This window comes from Cervus elaphus, chromosome 14 (genome assembly GCF_910594005.1).
Source record: "Cervus elaphus chromosome 14, mCerEla1.1, whole genome shotgun sequence".
Classification (NCBI taxonomy): Eukaryota; Metazoa; Chordata; class Mammalia; order Artiodactyla; family Cervidae; genus Cervus; species Cervus elaphus.
The window spans coordinates 4580614-4592530 of NC_057828.1; the positions used below are offsets into that span (position 1 = coordinate 4580614).

Below are 11917 nucleotides of genomic sequence, written 5' to 3' on the forward strand. Positions count from 1 at the left end.
CCCCGTCACCAGAAGGCAGTACAAATACTTTTCTTGCCTTTGCAGCTATGAACTCTCCAGACCCACTTCAAGCATCCCCTGGGAGGCACTGCCTGCCTCTCCTCCGCAGAATTAGGTAGCCAGCAACCCTTTTTGACCCTGGCACTCTGTGCACACCATGATTCTGCATAGTCATTGTCCTCTCTAGTCTTTCCCACAGGGCTGTGAGGAAGCTCCTTTAAGGGAATCTGTTGATCTCATGTGTCCCTAGATGAATATACTTGAATGAATAAATGAGCCAACATTATCTCAGAGGGTTTTTATGAGGATTATTATTAAATTACTAAAAATTGAGAACTTTTCTGTGCCAGACACTATTCTAAGCATGATAAATGTATTAGCTCATTAAATCTTCACAACCCTGTGATGTGTCATCATCACCATTTTATAGAACAGAAAATTGTAAAGCTGAGACCATGTAACTGGTATGATACAGCTATGTGGAAGTTTGTTAAAACTTCTGACCCACTACCAGTGTACTCGCTTCTTTTAAGTGAGCGTAAGCCCCTACCTTGAGGCTAAGCCGCCCCAGCCCCCTTTCTCAGACGCCGGCATCTGTACCACTCCCACGGTACTTGGTTCCTGTGCTCCTCATGGAGCCTTCTTTCTTCTGTTCACCTGAATGGTGCAGTCCCTGATGGCAGCATCATACGGCCTTGTATCTTCTTCAAGGGGAACCATTCCACCAATGATATGGGATGGTAGAGTCCCTGGGCACAGATGGCAGGGTGAGAGCAAGACAAAGCAACCTTTGATTGAGGGTGGCCAAACAGGCAAGGGAAGTTGCTGGCCTAAGTGCCTGCAAGCCTCTGGGGGTCCCCTACTACCCTCTCAATGATGAAAGGTACAGTTGACCAGCTTTGGTGACCAGCTGGCTTAAGGAGTGAGATCTGAAGGATTTCAGGAAAACTACTGTTTCCCAACATTGCCATCCACTGGGGTGGGAAATGTAGATAAAACAGGCTTATGTGGAAATGTGAACTTGATATTGGACAAGCTGCATTTGAGATGGATGAGACCCCGACATTGTGTTTCTATCAGCATTTGTGAAAAAGAAGACTAGATTTCTTCCCTTGAACACTTTTCTTTGCTCCTCTTAGGAATGTACCCAGCATAGTGAGAGGCAGAGAATCTGGATTTGGTGGTTGCATGTGGCTGAGGGGTGAGGCACAGCCATAATCACTGTGGTGTTTGGGATTCCCATCTAGGTCTAGGTGGTGCATCCCTAGCCAAGACCCTAGCCCAACCCCTTCAGTTCTTCCTGAGCTTTAGCTCGCCTCCAGGTGTCTCAGGCCTAGCCTGGAGCCCAGAAGCCTGGAATTCAGATAAGTCCAGGGGATGTGACATGTTAGGTCTTATCCATGAAATAGTAAAACTGAACTGAGGGGGCTTCTCTTCTCTCACCCTCTATTGTACCTCCTTCACCTCCCTCTCCAGCTGGTCCAACCACCTGCAGCACTTTAAAAGGATTTTCACTGACAATGAGGCTACTCTAAGAAGTTAGATACCCAAGGATGTTTATTAAAGTGCAGCAAATAATACTTTAAGTGTTCCGCAATTCATACTAATTATCTAAGCACTCCAAGAAGTTCCTCTCTACACACTGACAATTGGTATATCAACTTCAAATAATTCTTATCTTTTCATTCTAGCAGATTCCCTAAAGTTCATTATTAGGCAGCATTTAATTAAGCCTGTTTGATTTATTGCAGGTTCTTCCACTGGAGACCAAATTTAAGCTAATTTCCCTAAAGAACTATCACTCATTACTCATTAACTGGAGTTTTATCTGTAATTCAATGTGGAAGTTAGGTGTTTATTAATTTAAGAAAGCCTGAGGGATGGGATGGGGAGGGAGGTGGGAGGGGGTTTCAGGATGGGGAACACATGTAAATCCATGGCTGATTCATGTCAATGTATGGCAAAAACCACTACAGTATTGTAGAGTAATTAGCCTCCAACTAATAAAAATAAATGAAAAAATAAAAATGAAAAAAAAGAAAGTTTTGCCCCTTTTTGCTATTTAAAAAAAAAAAGAAAAGAAAGCCTCTGTGCTTTGATGACAAATGTTTATCCTGTGAAAATAATGAGTGAGTCTAGGCTCCAGTTTGACAAAACTTTGCCGTTCACACATGTGAAATTCCAGCAAATTGTTTCTTCCAGGTGGGAGGCTTAAGGACTTAAAGACTGAGAAAGAAATAAGTATACAATGACAATACTTGACAATCAACCCTAATAGCCATTGCTGAGAACTGTTCATTTGTAAGATTATGAATATCAACCTCAAGTTCCAATTGAAATGATAATTGAGAAGAGATAAACTTATCCAACAACCCGAGAGCCTATCAGTTCCTTAGTAGAGATGAGTGCCTTTCTCTTTGTCAGACCATAACCACTTACTGGGCAACTGAAGGCAGTGGGATTGTATCCCCCTGGGAGCTTGGAAGGTGCCAGGGGCAGAGGAAATGAATCTGAGGGGAGAAGATACGCCTTGAATGGGTAGTTCGATATTTGCAGTGGATAATAAGGGAATGAATATAGATTCAATACCCACACGTGTTACCCTCCTCATCCTCAAGGGCAGTGAGCCACAGAGAGCTAAGAGTTGTGGCAGTGACCTAAGTATTCCTCTCCAGTCTTTCCGAGGAGGTAAGACTGTCTAACTGAAGAAAAATGCACAACCTAATATTTGAAAGGTAAGTTTTACTTGGGGGAACTTACTGAGGACTATAGCCCAGGGGACAGCCTCTCAAATAGCTCTGAGGAACTGTTCTGCCAGGGCATATAGGAGTTTTTGCTAAAAATAAAAATGTAGTGAAATGTCAAAGATTACTGATAATCAAAAAAATGCATATCAAATTAATGATTTTAGTGCCTTTCTATATACGGGAATATGCAAGAGTCTGGGCTTATTGGCATTACTCTTTACATAAGCATCTTAACAGTCTAGGGCCAGTATCTGAACCACATAATGCTTTCTGTTCTTTTCTCCATCCTGGAAATGGGTGCAACTTGCCACTACAGTGTCTGATGACTTGATGGTGGGCAACATTTTTTGTTTACTGGAATGGCAAACATTCCAGTAAATGGAACAGCAAATGGAACAACATCCCCTGTCCATAGTGTAAACACAGCGACATAAACCCAAAAAGAAAATCTCACGAATGGGGAAAGATTAGGCCAGTTTATGCTTCCCAGTAGGCCCAGCCCTGTCTGGTGGTTTGGGATGAGCGAGCCCTGGAGGAGGCCCCCTTTTTGTGCTCTCAGCTGGGTTCTATGAGCCTGCTCTGAGTCTTGCTTCTGTTGCTTAAGCAGAGGTTCTGGAGAAACCTCCAGGAGCAGTGTGTTGCCTTCCCTCTCCAGGAACAAGTCAGGAAGACAGGTGTGGTAGAGATGGCGCAGCTGAGCCCGGAGCTAGTACAGAAGGGGCGTTGGGGCCTGGGCCTGGTTGATAAAACTGGGTTACGCCTGTTGTGAAGGGCCCAGAAGAATTGAGGCTGGAATGTACCGCACTCTGAATCCCCTGACTTCTGTAATGATTCTGAAACTTATAATTTGCAATAAATCAGACAGCCTGAAACAGTTGGCATTAATAAAGTTTCTAGTCTGAATGGACTAAATTCTAGCTCCTGATGCTTTTTCAGTTAATGTTATGTGATCTCTATCCAAATCCTTCATCTCAATTCTCCACCCACCTTTTTCCCTTCAGGAAGCCAGTCTTTGGAAAATGGCATCCCATATGAAGAGAGCCCTACCTTCATTTCCTTTGATTGTTCTTTATAAACCCCTTGCCCCCACCCCTAATGAAATTGGCTTCATCCTCTGAGCTGTAGACAGGGACCAGAATCTCCTGCACCTGGAGTATTAGAAGAGTGTGGTGAGGGGGCATGTTATTTGGCCTGGAAGAAAGGGACAGTGTCTGACCCCAGTCACCCTGATTTGATCACTTCCCACTTCCTCACAGGACTCCTGCTAATGTTGCACCAGAGGAGAGGCAGGAATTAAGAGAGGGGAAACCCACAGATTCCAGCTCTACACCCTGTCTGCTGGCTGTGTTCTGAGTGCTAGGAAAATGAGCATGTTCAGTTAATTGAAAGGGAATGAACCTATTGGGATGGAGTACAGGAGACTGTGAATAGCACCTATGAACTAGAATGCAACAGAATGCTGAATGAAATTTCCTGCGTGTCCCCCAAGGATTTCTCTGTAGAATCTTGTCTTTGCCCAGCCAATAAACCCGGCATGGCTTCCTTTGTGATGGTGAAAAAGCGGGGGTTCCAACACCTTGTCACTACCAGCAGTGTGGTGCCTCAGATGCTTTGGGAGCCCCATCTGCTTCACAAGCCCTGGCCCTGCAATGTGTCTGGACCACTGAGGTGGAAGAGGCTATAGCATCAGTCATCTCCTCCCTCTATATCATCACAGACACTCTTCTAGCACCCAGTCTTTATTTATTTTTTTTAAAAAAAGAAATCCAAATAAGTTAGCAAAAAAAAAAATATACAAAACAATGGCAAAACCACACAATGCTTAGTTAACAAAATTAATCAACCCAGGAGCCCCTGCCCCCCGCCCCACACCTATCCCTGGCGACTTCAGCACAGAGACCTTGGTCAGATGGCAGCTTTACAAACAACACACAAAACAAAACAAAACATAAAACCACTGGAAGGTTCCCAGGATTCACTGTAAAAGCCTGCCCCCCCCCCCCGGCCCCCCGCCCAGTGACTTGGGAACTGAATTATTCCTCTCCCTTCTCTCAATTCAGGGCAGGCCCAGCCCAGCCACTGGCATAGGAAGAGACGAACAGGAGATGTGCATAGTCTGTCCATGTCAGGACACTGTCTTCATATCTCAAGCTATCTTTTCAGGGAGTGGATTTGGAGGCTGCATAACAATCAAAGGGCAGCTCCTGAGTTGCCCCCTGACCAGAGGGCTTACACAAGGGGGCACTCTGGTCCCTTGCTTTATCTCCCTGGAAACAGAACTGCCCTCTTGCTCTAAGGAGTCAGCTAAGTGAGAGCATTCTTTCCCTCTCTGGGTGGCAGGTAAACCTTAAGTGGATGAGGAGGGGGTAATCTGGCATTTGTCAGCCCCAGAGCTGGTTTCCTGGCATCAGGACAGCATGGCTTAGAAGAGACCTGGTGCAGAAGTGGTGGCATCTGTGGCCAGCTTGGGGGGCTCTCACGGATGCCCATCCTGGCAGACAATCTCAGTTTGGTATGGTTTCATCTGGGAAGGCCACAGCGACATCCTCCACTGTGATGCTGTCCACGATGGAGGTGAGGGAGTGCAGATTGTGGGCGTCTATAGGGTCCGCTGGGAGCAGATGATCTATAAGGGGAAGGTAGGAAGATGTTACCTGGTTGATGAAAGGATTGTATGACCAGAGTCAGGGGCTGAACTCTTTGGAGTAGCACAGGTTTTCCAGGACAGATGGGTGAGAAAAGCTTGGGGTTCTACTCCACAGCCCATGCCTTTCCAAATGCTAGGTGCACACATATGTGTATGTGTGTTTGAACACCAGTGTGTCTTCTGAAATCCCTGATGTAGTTAGAATCTGGAAGCAGCTATTCTGAGGTGGAGCCAGAACAGTGTATCCTGGGAGACTGGAACTGCCCTTTGCTGGCCCAGTTTTGCAGCATTGACTCAGCAATTCCCAGAGACCCTTGGGGCAGGGACACTGTCCTCTCTGTGGGGAAGGTCAGCCACCAGGCACCAACTGGGCTGTTGCAGGAGGCCTAGACAACTCCGTAGCGGGTCAAAGCTTCAGAGAGGCACAGGGTCTTCTAGCCCACCATTTGGGGCCCTAGTTTCAAAAAGCCCCTAGAGAGGCCAAGGGAAAAGTACTGGAGCAGGGAATAAGGGAAGAGGGAAGAACTGGGCCTAGAGACAGACTGCGTGATATGAGTCAAAGTAAGCAAGGTCTTGGTCTCACTTACCCCCTGGGTTGGGGCCAAACTCCAGTGCGCTGCCCCACTGTGGACTGCAGGAGGCGCTATGGGAGCTGCATTCACTGGGCACCTGCAAGACAGGATGGAGGCCCAGGGTAGGGCACCACCAGTCTTGGTAGTGTCTCTTTGTCCAGTCCCAGTGGGCAGAAGTGCCGGTGGTGGGGTTGGAGGGTGGGTCACAAGCTGCAGCCCTCCAGCCTAGCCCACCACCTATTTCAGAATCTTCGAAATTAGCTCTTTTAACCTGGCCACAGAACCCCTGCTTCAAGGCCTTTCCCAGCACTCACCCTGGGGTGAGGGGTGATTCTGCCCCTATAGGGCACCCAGACTAAGGGGGGCTCTGTGGTTTCCTGACCCCGGGATAGGGGTGAAGGAGGCAGAATGTCTGGCCCAACCAGGCCCCCTTTGTGCAGGCCTGTTGGGGTTCCATGAGGGAGGCTGAGTGGGTTTCCTCTCTGCTCGCCCTACCCAAGATGGGGTTGGCTGAGGGGCAAAGCAGTCTTCTCAGGTACGCTTGACCTTGCCTTTGAGGCCCTAGCACCAGACACTGGGGTTAACCTTCCTCCTCACCCAGCTGACTCTAGACTTGCTTCTGGACCCCTCCTTCAGTCCTGTGCCAACCCCCTCCTCCACATGCCTCTCCCCCCTCCCCCTCCATTGCCTTTGTCTTGTCTGGAAAGGATGTGGGGACACAGGAGGTCAGCTGGGTGGTCCAGCTTTAACAAAGGAAAGGCATCCTGCAGCCTCCTAAGACCCTTCCTGGCTCCTGCTCCAGCCATCTGACTGAGCCCATGATGGGGTCCCCTGAGGCTGTCCAGATGCCTCCTGTGCGCCCCTCCCCGGGCGGGCGGGTAGGGTGGCCACTTACCCCCGGCTGGGGTCCGCCCCCACCTCGGTAGCGGAGATCACGCTCCTCCTGGTTGAGGGAGCTAAGCAGGGCCTGCAGGCGCTCTATGTACTGGATGGCGCTGCGCAGGATCTCCACTTTGGGCAGCCGCTGGTTGGGGTTGAGCAGGGTGCTCCTCTTGAGGGCCTCGAAGGCTTCATTCACCTTCTTGAGTCTGCGCTTCTCCCTCAGAGTGGCGGCGCGCCGCCGGTCCACAGACACCGACTTCCTCTTACACACCTTACACGCCCACGGCAGGCACTGGCCCGGGCAGTGCTCCGCGGGCCCCAGCCCCTTGTCTTCAAGGGGCACGCGAGCCTCAGGGCTCAGGCTGAGCTCAGCCCGCTCATAGCCTGGCGGCTCGAAGCCCTGGAGGTGGACAGGCAGGTAGTTCTCCCCTGTCACAGAGTCATAGAAGTGAGGCTCCTGATAGAAGTAGGGAGAAGTCTCATACAGCTCCATGGGGGCAGAAGAGGCTTGTTCCTGCCACCAGCCCCCAAGCTCCTGCGGCCCCTCACGCCAACTGCTGGGTGCCATTTAAACCCTCCCTGCTGGCATGGAACCAGAGATAAATATAGCCAACGCCGCAGAAACCTGAGCCCCCCTCTAAGCTGTTGCTGCACATCAAGACGTTTACAGTGGATTAGACGTGATTCCCCTTCCCTCTCCCCCTGCACACACCACGCCGGCCCCTGCCCCAGCCCGCCTACCCCTAGCTGGCTCCGGTGCACTGGGAGGGAGGCCACAGGGTGTAATCTGACTAGTTCTCATTTCTCGACAGCCCCCGTGGGGGCCGGGGAGCTGGGGGAGGACACACATTCTCCCCTCATCTGCTCCTTTCAATTACTCCTAGCTGGGCGGCCTGCCTACTGCTAGCCTCAAACAAGAGGGGCGGAGGGGGGTGGGGGGGCGGGCAGGGAAGGACAAGGAAGGAGTAGGTTTAGGCTGGAAGGGGCCATAGGAAGTCAGTCTGTTCATCTCCCTGCTTCCTCATAGCGCCTTACCCAGACTGTGTCGGTGAGATGAAACTCTTCAAAAGATTCTCTTTCTAGAGGGTGACAGCAGTTTAGTTTGTGGGTAAGAAGGATTACAGATGAATTCAACTTCTAAGTTTTCAAAGCAGTTTTGACAGCATATATTTCTTAGGTCTCATGTGATGGTGGATAAACTGAGGCAAAGTGTATTTTTTGGTCTTGTTTTCTCCTTTATCGTAGGAGTCAGTGGAAGTTTTCTCTTTAATACAGCTGACCAGGGTCAGAGCAGAGATTAGAATTTACAGCCTACACATCACCATCTTCCCCACAGTGGCAAGGTCAAGATCTATTAAGCCCTCTGTCTCCTCCCTTTCTGACTCTGAATCATTTATCTGTCTTCCTATGTCACCTTTTCAACTTGTTTCCTACCCAGTTTAGACACCAGGATTTTCCTGGCTCCGTAATGTGGGTGAAGAGGGAAGGAGAGAAAGCAGAGACCTTCAAACTCAGTTTAAATATACCCTCTCCTTGACCACTTGGCTTGGTTGCTCTGATCTTCCCATCTGAGCCATCAGCTTTATATATACCATGCAGATCTCAAATGTCAGGTGGAGGAGGGACTGCTCAATCTTTGGGTTTCTCAGTCTGTGATCACAGGGATGCCCAAGGCAGCGTCTCTACCCTTGAGGACCTTCCCATCTAGTAGACCCTGCTGGCCACCTAGTTCTGCTCAACCCCTGATGCCTGAATCCCCTTCCCAGGTAGCCATTGTCCAACATCTGCTGACTTCCTAAGGCAGCCCATTCCACTGATGAGCAGGAAGCCCTTCTGGGTTTTAAACTGCAGCCTGCACCCTGAATCTTCTATCCTTTGATCCCAGTTTTTTTGTCCCCTAGGACACTCTGGACTAAGTCTCATCTCTTCTCAAATGACAGATGAGACTGATGTTACAAGTTCCAGCTGGTGGCAAGGATAATAAGAGGAAGAGGAACAGTGCTGGAGTCTTGGGGAAGACTTCACAGGGGAGGTGAGATCTGAATGGAGCTTGAAAAACGCAGCATTCCACCCTCTTTGTCAGTGGTCAGGAGCAGAAAAATGCTGCTATCCCAAAAATGTGTCCTTTGGGATAAGGAACAGAGATGAGGAGGGTATATAGCTAGACATTTTTTTTTTTAACCCTAGCATGTTGAGGGGAAGCAACAAGGCCTTAATTTGGTTTTTGGTTTTACTAGTGTGATAAAAAGTAGCAGTATAGGGGCTATGGGTTATAAACTTTGCTTTGATCCTGACCAGATAGGCTGATAGCTGTGAGGTTCCTGATAGCTCAGCTGGTAAAGAATCCACCTGCAATGCAGGAGGCCCTGGTTTGATTGTTGGGTCTAGAAGATCTGCTGGAGAAGAGAGAGTCTACCCTCTCCAGTATGCTTGGGTTTCCCTCATGGCTCAGTTGGTAAAGAATCCGCCTCCAGTGTCAGAGACCTGGGTTCGATCCCTGGATTGGGAAGATCCCCTGAAGAAAGGAATGGCTACCCACTCCAGTATTCTGGCCTGAAGAATTCCATGGACTCTATAGTCCATGGGGTCACATAGAGTCAGACACAACTGAGTGACTTCCACTTTCAAATAGGCTGAAGAAGAATCTATTAATATTTCTAACACCCCACAAAGAAAAGAAAATCCTAGCCTCAGTTTACACTCAAATTCTGAGTGCTGAGAGAGTGATGTTGAAGTTACCATAGAAACCCAGAAATTGCACTGTTTTGTCCTTTTGGGATCCAGTCTGCCACACTCTTAAGCAATGTGACCTCATCCTCTAAAAATGGAAGCTGGAGAATTGAGCTTGTTCTGTGATTGTTTCTAGGATCTTAACAGACTAATTCCAACTGGGAAAAGGAGTACATCAAGGCTGTATATTGTCACCCTGCTTATTTAACTTATATGCAAGGAGAAATGCAGGGCTGGATGAAGCACAAGCTGGAATCAAGATTGCCAGGAGAAATATCAACAACCTCAGATATGCAGATGACACCACCCTTATGGCAGAAAGTGAAGAAGGACTAAAGAACCTCTTAACAAAAGTTAAAGAGGACAGTGAAAAAGTTGGCTTAAAGCTCAACATTCAGAAAACTAAGATCATGGCATCTGGTCCCATCACTTCATGGCAAATAGATGGGGAAACAGTGGAAACAGTGCCAGACTTTATTTTTTTGGGCTCCAAAACCACTGCAGATGGTGACTGTAGCCATGAAATTAAAAGATGCTTGCTCCTTGGAAGAAAAGCTGTGACCAACCTAGACAGCATATTAAAAAGCAGAGACATCACTTTGCCAACAAAGGTCCATCTAGTCAAGGCTATGGTTTTTCCAGTGGTCATGTACAGATGTAAGAATTGGACTATAAAGAAAGCTGAGCGCCGAAGAATTGATGTTTTTGAATTGTGGTGCTGGAGAAGACTCTAGAGAGTCCCATGGACTGCAAGGAGATCCAACCAGTCCATCCTAAAGGAGATCAGTCCTGAGCGTTCATTGGAAGGACTGATGCTGAAGCTGAAACTCCAATACTTTGGCCACCTGATGAGAAGAGCTGACTCACTGGAAAAGACCTTGATGCTGGGAAAGATTTAGGGCAGAAGGAGAAGGGGACGACAGAGGATGAGATGGTTAGATGGCATCACTGACTCCATGGACATGAGTTTGGGTAAAGTCTGGGAGTTGCTGATGGACAGGGAGGTCTGGGCATGCTTCAGTCCATGGGGTCGCCAAGAGTTGGACATGACTGAGCAACTGAACTGAACTATCTAGTTGGTGAGTGTGGATACTGTGCGAATGTTAAATTACAGTGCAAGAGAGAGAGATGTTTTAATTCAGCAGTAAACATGGGGCCATGACCTATTGAAAATGAGTGGGTTCATCAAATGAATGTTTCAGTTTATAGAAAATCAAAACCACCAAAGGCTGGAGTCTCTGTGGAAGGGGAGGAGATCCCTGAATTGGATCTTGGAGAAAAGGTAGGATTTGGATGAAGAGAAGAGGGCAGTGGAGTCACTGGGTAGATGAGCTTGTATGGAGCTCAGAGATAAGCCTGCAAAGATGAGAGGAGGCCCACCTGGCAGCAGGGAGGGACTTGAGGCAAGGAGACCACATAGAAGATCATGACAATGACACGGTACGAAGTGCTAAAGACCTGCAGAAGCTACTCAGAGACAAGAGGGTGGGTTCAACTGGGAGAGAATGCAAGTTTCAGCTGGTAAAGGGATGGTACATGTGTATGATAGGGGAATCATTGCTGTATTAATGAAAGGGCACCTGGTACATGGAAACACCCCTAAAATCTTCATTCCCTTCCTTGTTTTGTCCCCTCCTCCACTCCTGGCCTCTCTCTCAGGCTATTTCTCTGGTTGTCTTCATTGTCTCCAGGGGACCAGAACAACAGGAATGAGAGAGGGAAAACATGATCCCACGCCATGTTTGTATATAGCTATTCATTCACTTTTTGATTCAAGGATTACATAATGTGTACCTTGTACTGGATGTCAAAGTCACTAATGTGAATAAGACATGGTCTTTCTGCCATCTTCACTTCACCCATGGGAAGATGATTATGCAAAGTCGGTGATAATAGAGTAGGCTAGAAGCAGTGCTTAATATAAGCCAGAGAAGGAATTTATTCATTTATTCCTTTCTCTGCTCAACTCAGTTTCCTGAGAGCCTACTCTCTATCATTCCCTGGGCAAGACTGGACATTGGCAAGAGTGGCAAATAAGGTCAGTTCCTGCCCTCAGTCTGGGTGTGAGTTTAGCGTTATGTCTGTGTATTACTTGCTTCTGATCAAATGTGAGGGCAGGACTGGGAGATGTCCTTGTGTCTGGGTTTCAATGAATCCCTGTCTGTGGATGTATTTGTGTATGTCTGTCCAAGTAAGTGACTTGTGGACTATGTTAAATCCCAGCTTTGAGGTACAGACCCTTCCAGGGCTGAGAAGTTAGGGCGGCCCAAGTGTTTCTGACCTCAGATCCCTAACGGAGGGACTGGCCCTTTTCTCACCTTTTTCCTCTCTCAGAGCCG

The 11917-nt window shown here is 48.1% G+C and overlaps 1 protein-coding gene across 1 annotated transcript; it reads right to left on the bottom strand.

Annotated features, from left to right (window-relative positions):
* Positions 1–4470: 4470 nt before the first annotated feature.
* On the bottom strand, positions 4471–7539 carry MYOG (myogenin). The gene is made up of 3 exons (XM_043924442.1): positions 6862–7539; positions 5982–6063; positions 4471–5373 (listed from the first exon to the last, which is right to left on the bottom strand). The coding sequence occupies exons 1-3, from the start codon at positions 7414–7416 to the stop codon at positions 5252–5254; spliced, it is 759 nt and encodes a 252-aa protein (XP_043780377.1). The 5' UTR covers positions 7417–7539; the 3' UTR covers positions 4471–5251.
* Positions 7540–11917: the final 4378 nt, after the last annotated feature.